General features: G+C 57.5%; 1 protein-coding gene across 5 annotated transcripts; it reads right to left on the minus strand.

Annotated features, from left to right (window-relative positions):
• Positions 1-1,602: 1,602 nt before the first annotated feature.
• AGAP2 (ArfGAP with GTPase domain, ankyrin repeat and PH domain 2) lies at positions 1,603-17,022 on the minus strand. 5 transcript variants are annotated; one of them, XM_019835150.3, is made up of 19 exons: positions 16,713-17,022; positions 10,085-10,143; positions 9,402-9,489; positions 9,132-9,217; positions 8,837-8,984; positions 7,677-7,811; positions 7,242-7,351; positions 6,683-6,841; positions 6,435-6,521; positions 6,243-6,347; positions 5,636-5,798; positions 5,337-5,456; positions 4,486-4,614; positions 3,523-3,582; positions 3,142-3,290; positions 2,947-3,037; positions 2,618-2,840; positions 2,241-2,496; positions 1,603-2,076 (listed from the first exon to the last, which is right to left on the minus strand). In XM_019835150.3, the coding sequence occupies exons 1-19, from the start codon at positions 16,870-16,872 to the stop codon at positions 1,834-1,836; spliced, it is 2,571 nt and encodes an 856-aa protein (XP_019690709.1). In that variant the 5' UTR covers positions 16,873-17,022; the 3' UTR covers positions 1,603-1,833. The 5 variants fall into 5 exon arrangements, with proteins under 5 accessions (XP_019690709.1, XP_019690708.1, XP_011282385.1 ...); XM_019835149.3 differs by lacking the exon at positions 16,713-17,022 and adding an exon at positions 11,824-13,102 and having other exon boundaries at positions 1,603-2,032; positions 2,251-2,496; XM_011284083.4 differs by lacking the exon at positions 16,713-17,022 and adding an exon at positions 11,824-13,101.
• Positions 17,023-18,909: the final 1,887 nt, after the last annotated feature.

Below are 18,909 nucleotides of genomic sequence, written 5' to 3' on the forward strand. Positions count from 1 at the left end.
TTGTTCAGGTTACAAATAAACCGATGCCACCAAGGTAACCCGCTCAAGGCCACCCAGCCTTGAAGTGGAGGGCCTGGTTTCAAATTCAGATCTGACTCCAAGGTTCCTGCTCTCAACCAAAGCTACCCCCTCTGTTCGCCTCTCCAAGCAGCCTCTCCCCTGTCCTCAGAGTCCCCTAAGTTCCACACGGCAGCTCCTTCCCAGAAACAGGGTCATCTTGGGAGTCATTGACTTTTCTGCTCCCTGGATCCCCACTGTGGCTCTGCCCTGCCTGTTTCCTTCCACCACATGATGAAGTATCTGACCTGCCACCTCGTGCCTGGATGTTGCCCTGTCACCAGCCCCGGCAGAGGCACCCTCCGCTGGGCCACTCCCCGCCTCCAGTTCCCCACCTTGACCAAGACCGTTCCCTGACCCGCCTCTTACAGAACAAACCAGCAGCTCAACCCCTAGACAAAATCACTTCCTCTTTAATTGCTGTTGAAGAAGATTCACACCACCTGCCTCAGAGGAGATGGGGGCCTTTCCCCCTGCCCCCATCCCTCTCCCCTCCCCAAAATTACCTGGTCCTTTGAAAAATATTTTAGCCGAGAGAGAGAGAAAAAAAAAAAGAAAGAAAAGAAAAAAGACCGGAAACCACTGACACAGACGGCCCAAGGGCTGGATTGATTAAAGGAGGCAGGGCTGGGCCAGGTAAATCCACCCCACCACCCCCTTTCTGGGGATGGGGAAGGAGGCCTGGTAACCCTCCCAGCCACCTCACATCCTCTTAGCCCTGGCTGGGAGGGATCATGGGGTTGAGGGACGGGTCTGGAGCTGCTCCAGTGGAAGGGAGGGACTGGACAGGAAGAATAGTGGGGGAGGGGTCCCACTGTAGGGGTGCCCCCTACCCCAGATCACCACGGGCGCTGCACAGTCACAGGTACGCAGTCACGGTCACAGACACTCACAACCCGAGAGCACCCCCACCCCACCCCACCCTCTGCCCACCCTTGGCTTCCCCTACCCGGAAACGCCCTCCCCGAGCCCCTGCCCGCCCCTGCCCCCTCGTTGGGGAACAAAGCAATAAATTACAAGGTCCCTCCCCAGTCCCCTTAGCCCGCTCTGCTCCTTCTCTTCTCCCTCCCAAGATAGTAGTGAGGAGGGACCCAAGCTCTTGGCTCCCCCGGCCCTTTAGCTTCCATCCATGGGTGGGTGTGGGGGGACGTCCTGATTTCCACTCCTCATGGTCCCTTTCACGGAAAGGGTTGGGGACCCCCCTACCCCCTTGGGCAGCAGGGGTCCTGCCCCTCGCTGCCCTTCCCCCTTCACTGGGCAGTGAGATTAGCATGGAAGAGGTGGGGGCCCGGGTATTGGCCCCAAGTCCCGGGGCTAGCCCTCCCGCGTACTAACCCCTCCCCCTGGCGTGGCGTCGCCCCAGGAGCCAGCCTGGGTTTGTGCTCCAGCCTTGGGATTGTCGAGCACAAGCAGGACTGGGTCTTCCCCCCTCCACCCCTAGGGGGCGCGAGCGGGCATAGCCAAGCTCCCTGCAGCAGGTACCGCGACAGGGCGTCTGCTTCCGCAGACACCCAGTGGGTAGACCCAGCGCAATCCAAGTGTGGAAACGGTGGAAAGGGGGCGTGTTGAGCTGGGGTCTCCATGCCTTTTTGGGGAGAGGGAGGTGAGTTTGTGTCTTCTGGGAGGCGTGGGGGCTGTGCCCTCGTGGGGGAAAGAAGTGCTCCCGTGGGGCGGGGTGCGGTTTAGAGAGGTGAGTGGGTGCATCTGTCCAGCGGTCCACCCGGTGTGGTCGTGCCCGGCCCGCGTGGGAGTGGGGGTGTCTCTCCCGCTGGGCAACTATACCAGCGCGACGGGGGCGTCGGCACGGCCCATGCTGGCGGCGCTGCTCCTGCGACGGGGGCTGGGCGTGGCGGTGATGCTGGGGGTGGTGGCTGCGCTGGGGGTGGTGGCTGTGCTGCCGCCCTCACCCGGGCAGCCGTGCTGGAGAAGGATGTCGGCGCACAGCTGGCTTCCAGCCTGGCGGGCGTAGAACAGCGCCGTGTGGCCCTGTGCGTCGCGGGCGGCCACGTCGGCGCCGTACTAGAGGACAGAAACGGCCGCGTCACCAAGCGTCCCCGTAGGGCCTACACTCGCAGACATTCTCCCCACAATTTCCAGGCCCGCTTCCAGGATCCCCCGCTCCTGGCTGTTTCCTAGGTGGAGCTCTCAAAGACCCCTTTCCCCACCCCAGCACCCCCACGTACCCACAACAGCAGTTGCGTGATGACCACGTGGGCGAGCTCGGCTGCCAGGTGAAGGGGGGAGCGGAGCTGCGGGTCCTCTACGCTGGTGTCGAGGGGCCCGTGTCGCGCATGGGCCAGAAGCAGGAGAACGGTGGCCACGTCCTGGGCCTGCACCGCGGCCCACAGCTGGCGGCCCAGAGGCTCCTCTGGAGTGCCCAGCGGCGCCAGGAATAGCAGCTGCTCGTACTTGGCGCGAATCCATGACTCCCGCTCCTCCCTGCAAGACCAAGGATGAACGGGAAGGGCTCTAGGGACCGTCACCCAGGACCTCTGCCCCTTCTTCGGCGAAACCTCTCGGGATCCGCACACCCTAAGCGACCCCCTTCCCTCACACGTACCGCGAAGAGTCCCGCGTGGGTTTGGTGCGGCCCCGCGTGTCGCTCTCCCACACGCGGTTGGCCATGTCATTGCCAATGGCCGTCAGCACCAGGGTCAGCTCCCGAGGCCAATCGTCCAAGTCCAGAGAACGAACTCGGGACAGGTGTGTGCCCAGGTTCCGGTGAATGCCAGAACACTCGATGCAGATGAGTGCGCCCAGGTTCAAACTGGCCCACGTGGGGTCTGGGGAGGGAGGGCAGAGGTTGGCTTCTGGCCGGCCAGGCAGCATTCGCCAACTCCAGCGAATCACATTCCCTCCCAGACCCCTCCGCTGCCCCCTTGCGCTCACTGGGGGCCCCGCAGTCCACGCAGGTAGAGTTGCCCTTGGCGTTCCGGATCGCCTGGATGGCCACCGCTTCACTTTGGCTGTCTGTGCGTAGCTGCAGAAAGGGTTGGGGTTTGTACTGACTCTCCCTCTGAGCCCTTCTCCAGACTCTTGAGACACTCATCTCTGCTCTCCCGCAACCCTCATCCCGACCATTACCTTGACCTTGCTGCTCTCACAGCATTGCAGACTGGCTAGGATCTGACTTTCGATGGCCTGGACCCAGGCATCCCGCTCCTCAAAACTGGCTGCCTCAAAGTGCCACGTCTGACCAGTGCTGGACACGATCAGGAATTCGAAGTTTTCCTCTGGGTGGGGGGATGGGATGAGGGTCATGAGGGACAGGGTTCAAACAGGGGTTGCCTTCCCCAAACCCTTCCTCCCTGATGTCCATCCCAAGCCCCTGGGAGTGGGGCAGAGGGGTTGGGGAAGCAGAAGGTGGGGGAGAGCAGGAAGCCCGAGCACATGCAGGGGAAGGCAAGGGCACCCCCACCCATCTGCACCCCAGCTGAGCGCCCCTCCCAGCTCCCCGCTTGTTACCTGCTTTATAAATATTTCTTAAACTACCAAAGGATTTTAGTTTCCACATTTTGCGCTTGGCTGGTTTCCCGAAGCGAAGGAGATAGAGATAGAATGGAGAGCAGAACAGAGAAAGAGACCAAGAAAGGAGAAAAAGAGAGGCAGATGGAGAGATGGAGAGAAATAGTGACAGAGTGCCAGAGACAAAGCAGGACAGACAGATGGGGAGAGAAAGCAGAACTAAAGTCAGTGGCCCCGGAGCAGAGTAGAGCAGAAGCCAAGAGCCATGAGAGTAGGCAGATCTGGAACCTGGGTCTGAGCACCCAGCAGAGAGCAGGGCGTGGGGACCAGTTATCATGACCAATGAGGAGCCAGGTCTCTGGGAAGGGAAGGGATCTGAGTGAACACAGGGAGAGGGGGCAGAAGCTGAGTCATGGGCCTGGGACAAGGAGGTCCTGGGGTTCCAGAGGAGTCTCAGGGGTCTGGGGAGGTCACCGGGGGCAGGAATATGGATCACTGTGGTCAAGGGCTGTTGGCAGAGTTTGGTGACCATGAGAAGTTATGGGGAACAGGGGCTGGGTGGGCGCAGAGTCCAGGAGCTGAGGAGTCACTGGGGGACACTGAAGTCAGGTGATGAGTCACTGGGGACCATAGGGGGTTCTGGGTGCAGGGACTGGGATGGCAAGTGGAGTTGAGGGCAGGAACAGAAACCAGAGGGTCATTAAGAGAGGTGACAGGAACTACAGACTCCTGGGGGACATTGGGATGGGGAGTGGCAGGGCTGGGAACATCGTCTGGCGAATGGGAGGAGGGACAGGAGCTGAGTGGTCTTCATCCATTTCTTACTAAGTTATGTGCAAAGTGGTTATGATAGTCAAGAACTCAGCTCAGGCACTTTTCCTCCTCCTGAAGGAGCTAGGCCAGGGATCTGGAGTTGGGGGTGAGGGTCCAGGGTGGGAGTGGAACTGCCCACCAGGGCCTCACCTTCAGCCTGCCCAGCTGAGCCTTCGGTCTTGGATGGTGTTGTCAACTTTTTCCTCCTCTGCTTCTTCACCATGGGAGAAGGAGGGGGTTCCCGACTCAGGGGGCTCAGGTCTCCAGATGGGGTACAGTCTTAGGGAGGGGGACACAGCTACCTCAGTTGCCCCCTCCACAGATTTCCTGATTTCTCCATAGCCTGTCTCCTCCCCTGAACTAGCTTTGGTCCCCCTCCTCTCCAGGAGGTCCCCCTTGATCATTCCTGGGGAGGTGGGCAGATGAGTGGTTTAGAGTCAGACCTGCACTCAGATCCTGGCTCTGCCACTGACTGGCCTTGAGACCTTGAGCAAGTCACTTAATCTTCTGAGCCTCAGTTTCTTCATCCCTAGAATGGGGATAACAATCTTGACCTGACAAGGTTGTTGTGAGGATGATTTGTTACCATTTACTTGTCACATATATACGTACATATATTATACCTCCAAACATTTCAAATACTGATGGCTGGCTATGTGCTGGACAACGTTCTCAGTTTGTTTAAGCCTCAAAGCAACTTCTGAGATAGAATCTATTATCTCCATTTTACAGATGAGGAAACTGAGGCATGGAGAGGTCAAGCAACTTGCCCCAGTGGCAAGCCAGGATTTAAGTTCAGGCAATTTAGCTCTAGAACCCACTTGTGTTTAACCACTATGATAATCATAGTATGACTGAGCTGGTGCCTGGCACCCAGCAGATGCTCAGTGTATCCACTCATGCACTGATTCCAGCCTCCCAGCTTCTGCCCCAAGTTCATTTCCCACCCACATCCCATTCAGATCTGGAAGACAGTGGATGGAGGGTGGGTCCTCACTGACCAGTGCTGAGGGCTCGGGCCAAATTCCGGTCTGGCTTCAGCAGGTGCTTGGATGTCTGGTCTGGTGGTGGCTGCAAGGAACTGGGGCTGGGGCTGGGGCTTGGGGTGGGAGTGGTGGCTTCTGTAGGAAGGGGAACAAGATAAAGCTTCAGCGAGCCCCTCTGTCTTTGGGCCCCACTCCTTATGTAGTCCCTCTTTATCACCTACCCTCCCACTTACCCAGTCCCAGCCCCCACTTTCCTCCTCCTTCTCCCCCAGCTCTGGCCCCTCTCCTGCTTCTTTGTCATGAGAACCACTCACCAGGACCTTCACCCATCTGCACAGTGCTCATGTCCTTGACCAACCCGTTGATGCTGGCTGAGGGGCCAAAAGCAGAGATGGCTCTTGGGGGCCTTTTACCAGGGACTTTGACTGTCGTTCGTAGCAAGTCCATCTCCTTGCCATGGGTACTGTGGATGTAATCCTGGAGGGGGACAGGGGTTGAGAGTACGGGAAGGCTGAGGTCCTTGGTGCTGCTGGGAAGTGGCCAAGAGTATGGGCTGGAGAGGTCCTAGAGAGGGGACACCGTGTTGGGGGCTGCCTGTGTTGGGACGAGCTTCTAGGGGATGGGCCCAACAGATCTGGCCTGCGACTATCTCCTCCAGAAAGTATTCCCTGGATGGCAGACCCAGTGGAGGTCCTTCAATCATGCTCTCCCACTAAACTGCAAGTTCCTGGGGAGATGTCTTTACTTTCCCATCTCCAGCATGGGTGCACGGTGGATGCCTCACACATGGCTGCTGAACTTAAGAGAACAGGACCAGGGCTTGCCCAGAAATGACATTTACGTGTGTGAGAGCGCAGACCGGTAGAGGCAGAAGGGTGTCCAAGGCTAGCCAGTGTGGTCCAGCCAATCTTTGCCACTCACATTAATGCTGGGGTGGTAGAGTAGGAAGCCGTTACTGGACAGGGTCACGTATTTCTTCTTCCATTCTTTGTTCAAGGAGTTGCCACTTCGCTTCAGTAGGAAGCTCTGGAGTACGGAAAGAGACATGTGGGAGGAAAGCCAGTCAAGACCAGCTACCTGCCCCAACCTGCCCCCAGCCCCTGGACCACCCACCTGTTTGATGGGGATGGCTCGTCCACTCCCTGTTGTCTCTCCCCGACTGTCCAAACTGCGCTTCTCAGAGTCACTGCCCCGACGATTCTGGAATGGTTATTGGCATCAATTAGAGAACGGATAGAGGGATCCACTGATGGAAGGATGGGGAAGACGATGAAAATGGGCCCGACAGAGGAGTCTAGGGACCAGGGAAGATGGGCAGGGAACAGGGAACAGGAGGATGGGGGAGTCATCGTGTCCAATACCGCAAAAAGGCTGGTCCTGCGCTTGGCTGCCCGGTGCAGGGACCCTGGAGTGCTCAATCCGGCCACTGCAGCTGCCTCAGCTCGGAGCTCCCGGTGACCAACATTGGGTGAGGATGGGAGGGAGGAAGAGTAGTCGCTAGTGTGGCCCCCATTGCTAGCCTGGGGATCGATGAAGGAGTCAGCAGAACGGTTGAGATGCTCCCGCCCCACCAAGCTAGAGTTACATCTAGTGATGAGGGATTTGAGACACTCCTTGATCTCATCACTGTTGACTTGTATTATTATTAATAATAAAACTCCTCACTGTCATAGTGCCTTAGGTTTTGCAAGTATCATGCCATACGATCTTCCTGAAACCTTGGGAGGTATGGGTGCTCGAGGACATTACAGCATTTCAAACCTGGTTGATTTCCAGCCCAGTGCCCTTTTTAAAAAATGGTGTCACTGCCATATCCATTTGCCCCCCTCCCCCACCTCCTTAGGTCCTCTGTACCTGTTCTTGGATCACCAGCCCCTCCTCTGCATCTTACCAGCTGTGGACCCTGAAACCCCAACTCACCTGTCCAGCTACAGGAGTGGAAGCAGCTGAGTGGCTTGGGGAGCTGGGCAGGGACTTACAGGCAGCCAGAAGCTGTTGCTGTTTCCGTAAGGTTACCACCTTCTGGGCCACTGAAGGAAGGGGGAGAGGAAGGATGCACGAACGGGGCAGATACCCAAGACCCCCGCCTCTGTTGCCCAGTTTTGAGAACTCCCCAGGAGATAACACCGGCGCCAACTTTACCATGGCCTTCATGCCACCTGTAGCCTGAGCAGCTCATTCAGCCCAGAAAGACCATGTGGGTATTAAGCACACCTTCTCTGACCTCTCTGATCCCTCCTCCCTCCCATGCAGGCTAACTTCCCGTCACTCACTGGGAGCGGCCTCGATGCCCAAAGAATACCCCAGGCCCTCAGCTCCTGGCTTCCCACGTGTCCGGGGAGTCACCGTGCTCACCCTCCTGGAAGACCCGGTCCACATTGAGCCCGTAGGTGGCGCACGTCTCGTAGTAGCTGCAGCGTTTCATGTCCGCGCACAGAGCCCTGGCCCGGGCATCGCCCACCACTCGAGGGGAGGAAGCACTAATCCTGTCTGAGGGGACAGGAAAGGGGCAGGATCGGACGAGGGGGCCTTCCCGCCACTTTTCCTACTTTCTTCTCCCTTTGGCTCCAGTCCCAGGCTGGGCCCACTAAGGACAGGTTATGAGAGAATATTCCCTCCTCTTCGAATGCGGGGCCCGGCTCACAAGCCCAGCTGCGGTATGAGTAGGCTGGGTGAGCTCTGTGCACGTGTCTTCAAAGAATACTCGAGAGGTGAGCAGAGTTTCCTGACAAGGTCTGAAGTGGCTGAGACTCACAAGTGACCATCGCCCTGCCCTGCAAACCCAGTGAGCCCTGACCTGAGTGGGAGGTCATCTGGTGTGTGAACTAGGAAAAGGCTGAATGTCCACGGTCAACAGGTGGACTGTTCCCTCGGCAGCAAGGAACCAGGAGGCAAGCGGCAGGTGGAAACGGGCCCCTGCAGCATAGGCCTCCAGACAGAAAGTCCTGCCAGCTCAATACTGGTGGGTACGGGGCCATGGTGGCATCTGAGCGCCTCTGAATCACTTCTGTGAGAATTTTACAATTCTATAAAAATTCTCTGCCCCCTTTATTTTCACCATCATTTCATTCGTGCTTTCTCTTTGTTAGATACGTTCCTCTGAAAGGTGTCCGCCTGACCCAGCTGAACCAAGGGAAAGATGGAAGGCTCCTGTCCACACCGGAGCCTGAGATTTTCTGTTTCCCAGGGTGGTGACAGGAAATGACAGTGTGAGAACACAAGGTGAGTGACATCTCAGAGGAATGGAGATTGCTGTGATAGCTGTCCCTTCCTTCCTGAAGAGTCCTCTTTTCTCTGCTCAGACCCGGGGATGTTTTTGTTTTTGTTTTTGTTTGTTTGCTTTGGTTTTTTTGGTTTAATGGCTCCCTTATTTGGAGACCAGCCTCCTTCCAGGGGGTTACTGCAGTCCCAGGGCCATTTCCACACCTCACCATGCTCTCACCTATGTTGGGCAACACCTCAGCAGCCGTCTCAAGGACTCCCCTGAAAGCCGTGCTTCCCCAGACCCTCCTTACCTTGTGTCCCCACCAGTGCCAGTGCCAGGCCTCCTCGTCCTTCCCCCCGAAGGGAGCTCAGCTGCCCATGGAGACGGCTCACGGCCTGGAAGCTGTTTTCATCCTCCAGGCTGAAGACCAAAATGACAGCATCTGCCCAGCCTGAGAACTTGCGGGGCGTGAGGGAGCAAAGGGAGGGTCAGACAAGTCCACTCCTCTGGACGTGATGCCCAGGGAGGTCTGGGGAACTAGAGCTTTCTCTCTCGGCCCCTGCCGACCCCAGCCAGCCTGCCTACCCCAACACCTTAGCTCTCACCTTGGCATCAGGTGCCCCAGCTTCCTCTCGGATCAACACCAGATGAGTCTGTCCATCCACCAACATCTCTTTCTTGTGTTGTTCACCTGTCCAGGAGGGTTGGAAGTGGTAGTAGGTCAGGGGGTCACAGGTCACGAAGCTTCCCCATGCTTCTTGTACTTTAGCTATTATGGCTGCATCCTTTCCTCCAGAGGTCTCCAAAGCTGCCTAGTCATTGATCCTGGATTCCTGACCCAAAGCCTTAGCTTCCTATGGCTCCTGAGAACTCACTTTCTGTCTTCTCCAGCACCTGGTATGAGCCAGTCAAGAATCGGTGGATGAGCGATGACTTCCCGCTCCTGGCGTCGCCCAGCACGCCCTGAGAACAAGATTGTGGAGTAGAGATGGTGAGAATTAAAAGGAGGCCAAATGCTTGGGCCTGAACGCTCCAGAGAACTCAAAGACTGGCAGTGTTAAATCATCCAAGCAGGAGCCGGCAGGGACCAGATGATGGTGGGTCAGGTGAGAACGTTCGGGAAGATCAGATGAGCATGGTAAGAAAGGATCCCAAGCTCAAAGTGGACCACAGGCTGAAGATTTTCAGCAACCCAGTACTGTGTATGTGTGTGTGTGTTGGGGGGGGGGGGGTGGTCACGTCACAGCCCTAGACACTGGTTGGAAAGTTTTACCCAATTCTGTGCAACAGAACATGAAAAGCTAAAGGGGAGATGCCAGAAATGAGGAGAAGCCTGGAGGAGGACTGTGGACAAACAAGAAAAAAGAGACTAGAGAAGAAAAAGTTGTAAGGATAGATCAAGCCCCAGGAAAGTGCTACGAAGGCAGGATCTCAGGAGAACTGGAAAACTATTCCCCATTCCCACAGAGACAGGGAAGGGAAGAGGTGAAGGGGAGAGACTTGAGTGAGGTGGGTGGGATGTCGGCCCTCAGACAGACTAAGGGACTCGGTTACCTACCAGGCGCAGTTCAGGAATAGAGCGGCTCAAAGTCCATTCCTGGCTATTGACCACAGCTTCTGTAATAGGAAAGGAGCCATAAGAGAGGATGTTGCAGGCCCAGGAGCATCCCCACCCCTCAGCCACCCCTCCTCCTTTTTCAGCTTCCCTTAACCCCCAGGACTCTGGCTGGGCCGGAGAACTATGTAGAAAGGCTAGGTTTGAGAGTGGTCCCCAGTCCTCCCATCCTAGCCGCTGCTCTCCCCACAGCTGTTGCTGCCGCTCAGTGGTTGCTTAGCAACGGAGCCAGCTAGACAAAAATACTTCAGTTGGCATCTCCCTTAAAGCACATCCCCAAACGTAAGTCCCTGCCCCAGATGGGGGACCAGGGTTCTGACAGTGGTGGGTTTTTCCCTGTGGAAGCACGGAAGAGGGTCTCCTCCCTGCCGGCCTGACTTGGATTCCCGGGCAGATCCTGGGAGGAGGGGCTGGGACATGGAAGGGAGTGGGTCTTCCTCAATCTCCACTTCACAAGAGAGAAACTGAGGGATATCCCTCCCCCTTTTCAAGGTCAACAGCATGGTGGCCCAGACCGCTTCCTACAGCCCGAGCAGTGGAGCTTGGATTTATCTATGCTTCCCTCTCCCACACCTTCCCCACAAGCACCCTCTCGAAGTGTGGGGAAGGGCTCAGTTTCCTGGCCGGGAGAAGCCACAGGCCTGGGGGCGGGGGTACGATGCTCCTTCCGCCCGCCGGTCCAGCCCCCGCGCCTGACACTGGCCGGACGTTCCCGGGGCGCCGCAGCTGCGGCGGGAACTCTGGGATCCGGAGCCATCTGCTCCCACCCGCTCCAGAGCCAAACCTCGGGGGCCGCCCCCGCTCCCGAACCCGCCTCCCCTCCGGGGAGTGTGAGCCGCACCAAGAGTCCCTAGCCTGTTTCTTCCACAAAAAAATAAAAAGAAAAATAAATAAATAAAGACACCCTTCCCCCGCAAAAAAACCAGTACCTTCTCGGTACCCCCTCCCACGTCTCTGGGGGGGTAAAAATTGCCTTTGCAGCAGTTCCGTCCCCCTGAGTCACTCCAGGGCAGCCCCCTGGGGGTTTCAACGCCGCTCTGGGGACAGGGTGGGCTGTGGGAAGTGAGGCCTCCCATCCGCCCCCTCTCACTTCATGTTCAAGTATTCATCACGTTCCAGCCCCCACGCACTCCCGTACTGCCCAATCCACCTTCACTGCACGGAAAGAAACTAGAGTCCCTCCCTGCTGCCTCACTAGCCTGGTCTCAGCCCAGGGAAGACCTATCCCTGGCGAGCAGCTGCCTGCAAGGTCACTCTCCTGCCACCTGCCCCAAGCGCTCAAGAGAAACTGAGGCTGCTTTATTCCCTTCCCCTTCAATATCCCTCCGGGCAAGGCAAAGCTCTGTTCCCACGCTCCCAGAGTCCAGCTGAGACTGGAAGTGGTGTCTGAGCCTTCTCTGCGAGCGATTTCCTACAGTCACTCCGACCAAGGGCATTATTTTCCCAAAAAAACTCTGAGGCTTTCTGAGTCCCTCTGAAATCAAGGCATCTCTCAGGTCGCACAAGGTAGCTACCCACCTCCTTTCAGGACCCCTTAGTCTTTGGAAGTGGAGTGAATTTGGTTCATCCCCCCACCCAAGAGAGAAGCTTCCTTAGGTCAATCCTGCACACCTCTCCTCCACCCCAAGCTGAGCATTCCACATGCCCTCCCCTCCCTGTTCTCAGGCCCTGGTCCTACTCACTAGGGGAGGCGCGGAGCTCTGCGCCCAGCAGCTCCCTGGACCCGCTGCCAGAAGACAGGCCCGGGGGTCCGGGAGGGGGCCCGGAGCCAGGAGGCCCCCCTGTGCTCTTGGTGAAGATGCCGCTGATAAACTTGAGCATCTTGCGATCTCGAGTGGATGCTCGGCCCCCCTCCCGGCCCCGTTTCAGCCCTGGAGCTGGAGGCTCTAGAGTGATTGGAGGTGCAGGCCCAGTGGGCTGCGCGGAGGCGGCGGTGACAGCAGCGGCTGGAGCCGGGGTTGCTGGGAGGGTTAGCGGAGGAGGAGAACCAGCAGGCGGTCCCGGGTGCAAGTCACTGTTGTCCAAGGTCTTACTCTTGCCTTTCCGAGGGGACAGCTTCCCTCGGGCTCCGGACCCAGCCCCGACCCCACCAGAGGTCGTGGCTGCCGCTCCCCCTCCCCCGGCGGCGGCGGTGGCCGCGGCGGCGGTGGTAGCGGCGGCGGCAGAAGCTCCAGTCCCCGCGCTGCTCTTTGACCCCTTGACCCTGGGCTTGCCTTCGCTTTCGGGCCATGACAGGCGGCTACCCGCGCCCTTGCCCCCGCCGGCTTTGGCGCCACTCGTGGTCACGGTCTTGCAAGGCTTGGGAGCCGGCGGAGGAGGCGCCACCTTGAGCCTCCGACTGCCGGTGCCCGGGTGCGGGGAGGACGAGCCTGGGACGCCGCCACCAGCCCGGCCTTCAGGTTCCGGCCCCCCCCAGCTCGGGCTGCTGAGCAAGGGGCGCCGGGAGGTGGGGGCACCCCCGGGCTTGGGGTCAGGGCTCAGCCCCCCGGAGAGCGGGGGCCCCGGAGGGGCGGCCCAAAGGGAGAGGCGGCGGCCGGGAGCGGGGGAGACGGGGCGGGCCGGACTGGCCGGAGCCGGGGACAGGGCGGGGGGCTCGGCGCCCCCGGCGCCCGCGCTGCTCGTGCTGATCCACAGCGCATCCTGCCGGTGGAAGAGACGCTCGTGCCGCTTCTTGCCCGGCTCCTCCGCGCCTCGGGGGCTGCCAGGATCCCCGGTCTCGGCACCTCTGGTCCCGGGGGCGCCGGCTGCGGCCGCAGACGGAGAAGGCGGCGGCGGAGGCACCGACTCGAGCTTGACCAGGGTCAGCGAGATGAGGTAGGTCGTTGTCCGGCGCTGAAGAGCGCCCGCGCCCCGGCTCATGGGGCCCCGAGACCCCCGAGCTGGGGAGGGGAGGGGACTCCCCCGGACTGCCTCAGGGGGGCCCGGCCATGGGGCCGCCCTGCTCGCTGCCCCCAGCCCCCGGACCCCGCTGAGCCCCCAGCCCGGCTCCGCTGTCGCCGCCGCCTCCGCCGCCTCCGCTTGCGCCCCCCTCCCATCACACGGGGCGCCCCCTCCCCATGCTCCCCGCCCTGCGCCCCCACCCCGTTGGAGCCCCGGGACCTTGGTGCTGCTCCAGGGAGGCGCGCCGGACCTTGCACCCCGGCCTGGGTGGGGGCGCCGAGATGGGCGGAGGAGGGCGGGGAGGACAGTAGTGGGGGCAAATAGGGGAGAGGGAGGAAAAGGGGGCAGAAAAGGGGGACCCGAGGCTGGGGAAGAAGAAGAGCCGCTGCGGGGGAGGCAGGGGCGGGGAATGGGGACTCAGGGGACAGGGGCCGGGGATGGGGGTCGGGGAGGGGGGTCTGTAGGAAGGTGGGAAGCTAATGGGCTGGTCGTGCGGGGGATTCGCAGGGGCGCGGGGAGGATGCTGGGGATGGAGATACAGGCGCCGGCGGGGGAGGAAGGAGGGAAGCCTTAGGGGGTGGGAACCCACGGGTCTGGGGTCTGGGAAGGAAGGGGCGTGAGATCCCGGCGAAGGGTCCGGGGGGCTCGCCGGGGCTCGGCTCGGTCCGGATGCGCGCTGTGTCCGGGCGCTCCCCTCACATTGAGGAGGAGGCGGCCCCCCGCCCCCCCCACCCTATCTCCCCCCCAACCTTCTCTCCACCAGCTCCGCTGTCTGAGAAGGCGGTACAAAATCCAGGACTGGATTTCCCTCCCAAATCCTGGGCTGGATTTCCTAGAACTTGGACTCACCTACTCCAACAATCTAGCCCCCTCCCCTAGCACACCACGGTTAGGGAGCGCGACTGTTGGGTGTGTCATTTAGGGACCAGGGTAAAAAATCAGTTCGTGGGTGGACGGTCCGAGGGGGAAACGGAGCGAATTTAGGGGGTCACTGCCAATTTGGGGGAAGTTGAAGTAGGGAAATGGGGAGGCCTGAAATCCCTTTCCCAGTACCCCTTGTCTCCCCCAGGTAATTGCACGCTGTTCCTTTCCCCATCACCCAGCCGCCTCGCCCCCCCCCTCCCCCCCCCGCACGGCGATGCATTGGTCGGGCCACGACTTGAGCCCAACTGTCCCAAAGTGAACTTGTAAAGTGTTCCCTGGGGATGGGGACAAACATGGAATTTAGCAGGGTAGGAAGGAGGGGGGTGCCTTAGGAGGGGAGAGATCTAAGGGCTCCAGGACCCCAGGCCAAAAAGTGAGTCAAAGGCTCCAGCTTGAGGTGGAAGGAGAAGGAATATGTCTACAGATTGACACCCCCCATACCAAAATGCATCCAGTCTCCATAGCAACCGTAGCTCCAAGAGTGCCTCAGAATCAGCGGGGATAAGCAGAGAGGAGAGTCGGTGTGTATGGCGGGTGGGGGGATCTGCCAGGGGACTGGGGTTAAGGAAGGCACCATCCTCAAACCTGATTACCCACATGTGAGGTTTTTAGCACCCCTGAATACAAGGACCCCTTCAGTTGAGGTGGGAGGCGGCATCTTTTGGGTTCCCATTCAGTCTCCTGAGGTTTTCAAGGTGGAGCTCTTTTAGAAGGTTAAAGAGGAGATAGAATGGAAAACGTCTGTCGGCTTTGTGTCTACCACCCTTCCAGGGACCCTAGAGTTCGACTCACTGTCCTCTACCCTGGGGAGAAGGCTGAAGGCATTAGGCCCATGGGGAACAGAGGCTGAGTGAGACTTGGCAGGGATGGGCCTGAGTGGTGGGAGGCCTCCCCACAGGCTTGGAGACACCCCCCAACCCACTCCCCTTCACCCCCCTCACCCCCCCCCCCGACTCGGGGAGTCTCAGTGTTCCCCTAATTTGGCGTCCCACCCTCCTGACGCAGCTGAGACTATAATAAGTGCTGGCGTGGGCGGCTCTAGGAGGCAGGAGCCGACAGCGTGCTTGGCCTGGTAGGGGGTGAGGGGGGGGGGCGGTACCAGGATGCTGGATGCCCTTTGTTCTCCCTGAGACCTGTACCCAATCCCTCTTGGGTCCAGTCCTGAGGTCAGCACCCCCTCTCTCCACCCCACCCTGGGATGACACCATTCCCAGGACAGGAGACTCTTCAGTAGCCTTTTCTGAATTTTCTGAAAGAGAGGGTGAGGGAGTTTTGTTGATTCTGCCTTAATTTTTCCTTCCTTCCTTTGGTGGCCTCAGTTTTCCTTTATGTTCAGTGGGAACAGAATCCTGACTCTTAGAGGAGTTGAACAACTCGCTAATGAAGAGCGGAGTCTTCTGGGAGATTTCAGCCTCCACCCCTCCTCACTCCCTCCTTCTCCAGAGCTAAGTGGAGCTTCTCTACCTGGACTAAACCTTTTTCCTCCCTCTCTTTCTTTTCTACTGGGATGGGGCTTGGAGTTCCTCCCCTGGGAGGCCCCATTGGGCCACTCCCTCCATGTGGTCTTTCCACCACTGAGGCTGTAGGTAAGGCACCTGCCAGTGGTTGTTCTCAGCAAAGGGTGGGGGGGGGGGACAGGAGATGAGAGGGGCACTAGCCTCAGAAAGGCAACGGGAAGGGGATCAGACTGTCCCCTGAGGAACCCGAATCAAATGTTCCTTCTCCAAGTTACGGTCTGGTGGCCTCTGCAGTCAGAGAAGTCCGGCAGGAGGTATCCCTGATGGAAAGAATGGCCTCTCGACCCCCCACCTCCACCCCAAGTAGGCAGCTAAGAATGGAGCAGCTGGGAGAGACCAGGATATGATGAAGGACGTGCTCTTCCCAGACACCTTTCACGGACAACATAGCTGGCTTTTGTCGTTCTTTGCCACCTCAGAGGTAAATGGGATGACAACAGGCTGGAGACCACTTTCAGTTCCACCAGTTCCCTAGTGGTGGGGCCTTGTGGATATGGAGTAGCTGTTCCTGCTGGGGCCCCACCACAGGATTGAAGGTTGGGGTGGGCAGGAGGATGTGGCGGATGGTGTTGCCATGGCAGCACTTCCTCCCTGTGTTGTCATCACTTGTTCTAATGGCACTAAGGAGGTAGAGCGGAAGGTGTGTGTGCTGGGGGTGGTGGGGAGGACAGGAACAGGGGCATAGGGAAGAGAGGGGACCGAAAAGAGTCCTGAGGACTTCTTTGCACTTTAGCTGTGCAAAGCATGTAGTAGGAGTGGCAGTGTGTGCCTGGGGGCCTGAGATTCTCTGCGTGGTGTATTTTCAATGTGTGTGTGTTTCTCTCTACAGCTGGAGAACAAGAGGTCACCGATCCTTTGTGGGTCCTGGGAATGGACACATTATCCAGTCCCAGAACCTCCTGCCCCATACTGCTTCCTGCCCTGGACTCCCCAGGCAGGGTCCAAGTCTACCATGGGTCTGTCACAGCCTCTCTTCCCCATGCTCACCCACTTCTCCATTGCCAAGAAGGTCAGCTCAGCAGTGACTTGTATTTTGATCCCCTGGGAGAAGGATCAGAATTGGGGAAAGAGGGAGAATGACACCTCCCATATCTTTTTCCATCGTGTCCAAATGTATTCTTCCCCCGAGTCCCAGCTCCATCTAGAGGACTAGGAAGTGGCTGATTGGGAAGTGACGTGTGACACAGCAAGCCCTCTATCCCCCTGCTGGTCCCCGAGACACCCAAGTTTGGAGCTAACCCTTCTCTTACCTCGCACACTGTCCAGTGAGGCCTGGATGCTGTTTCGAAGTTCAGGGTCGCCCACCCTCTCTGCCAGCTTCCTGAGGCGGCTTAGAGACTGCTTGGCCACCTCGTGTCGTCTGACTTCTGCTCTCACTGCAGCAACAGCCAACTGCCTCTGGGCATGCATGTTGCCCAGACCTGTCTTGCCAGGCTAACAGCAACTTCTGGTCCTGAAGCCCATGGCCCTGCAGTCCCCAAACCCCAGAAGGCCCCTTCTGCTGTGCCTCAGAGCTCACCGCTCCTGCCCGCCCTTCCGTCTGTCGGCCTCACTTCCTGACTGGTGAGTTTCAAACCCACAGCCCGGGACAGCACTACCTCCTGCACCTCCCACCCCCTCTAGCGTTGGCTCATCAACTTTGCCAGCCAGCCCCTGCTATGATTCCCCCAGCCAGGTGGATGGAGAGACCTTAACAAGGATCCTAGGGCCTCCTGTGGGAGGTAGCTAATTAAGATGGGTGTTGGTGCTAGGAGAATGTGGCAAGCCAGGCCCCGGGTGCAATCCCAAACTCTTGGTGACCAACAGATTTGTGTTCAGTCTCAAACTCTGACAGGAACGCATACACACTCGGTCTCACTCTTACAGCCCTGCATTCCAGCTTAGGATTGTACCCACTGCCCACGCCACACATCCAAAGAGCTTGCATACCTACAGTTTGCTCCATAACCCTTCCTTAGTCAGCCACCCCACGGTAAGCAGCTTTTAAAAGGCCAAGTAGTTATGGGGAGAACAGGTTATGGAGGAGAACAGTAATTCTAACCAGACAAAACCACCAGGCTCTCTGCTCAATTACTTTCATAATAATTATCTATAACACTTAATAGTTTACGACGCACTTTCAAATATGTTATCTTTATGACAGGCCCCAGGGGTGCAGGAAAGGAAATCGAAGCTCTGAGAGGCCAGTGTGAGGTGAAACAAATCTGTGGGTCTAGGTCTCCTTCTTTTTTCAAGTTTTTATTTTTAAGTAATCTCTACACCCAACATGGGGCTCGAACTCACAGCCCTGAGATCAAGCACCGCACGTTCCACTGACTGAGCCAGCCAGGCGCCCCATGGGTCTAGGTCTTCTGATTATAACTCCAATACTCTTTTCACTATACCCCCCAACCAAGATGCTTGCTAGTCAGTTTCCCTTATCCCTAATACCACTGTCTTGCCCTTGATGTAGGACCTGAAAGAGAAGAGGGTGGATGAGGAATTGAAGAACAGAATGAAGACGCAGGGGAGATATTGGGAGAAAACAGTGGCTAGTTTGATCTAATCGCTTTGCTTCAGGACTCAAACTTTTCTGGCCCTGCCAAATGTCTCTTCGCCTGCATACCTTCTTGACATTAATTTGTGAAGGATAGCAGATTATAACTATGGATTCTTTATTGTATAGATAGAGACAAGGGAATCAGAGTTGGGGTTACCTACTGGAACTTATAAAACAGCCTGATTATAATAGCGAACATTGAGTGTTTACTATATGCCAGGTAATGTCATAAGCATTCTGCATATATTAACTCATTCAATTCTCCTAACAACCCAAGAGACAGGTGTATTGTTATTTATCCCCATTTACAGATGAGGAAACGTGCAGAGAGAGCTTAAGTAATGGGCCAAAGGTTACACAGCCAGTAAGTGGCAAAGTTGGAACCCGTGCAATCTGACTGTAGCAGTTAAGATTTACTGCTCATGCAGACCTAGAATCTAAGTACATACAAACTGAAATCATCCCGTGGGGTTGAAGGGAGGTTTTTTGTTTGTGTTCCCATTACCACTGTTTCTCTTGGAAAAGAAGAATTATGCCTTTTCTCATCTCCATGAAAAGCATTTATTCAATAATAAGCATATTTATCAACCTCTATGCCCACCTTCAGAGTGAAAATGTGGAGACTCCTCCTTCCTCTCATATTTATTCATATTCCAGACCCCTCCCTTTGGCTTTTTTTTTTTTTTTTTTTTTTTTGCAAGCCATGGATCAGGCATGTGTTCTGAAGACACCGAGTACACTCATGTCTGCCCTTGTGGCTTTGTCACTACAGAAATGTTCTGGCCCGAGGCGGCTGTTTTGCACACTGCATTTATAGCATATTCACACCCAGCTACGAGGGGAAATGGAAGAGGATATGTGTACTAGTGGACACACCTGCAAACGCGTGACGATTTGCTGGATGTTGC

The sequence above is a fragment of the Felis catus genome, chromosome B4, assembly GCF_018350175.1.
Source record: "Felis catus isolate Fca126 chromosome B4, F.catus_Fca126_mat1.0, whole genome shotgun sequence".
Lineage (NCBI taxonomy): Eukaryota > Metazoa > Chordata > Mammalia > Carnivora > Felidae > Felis > Felis catus.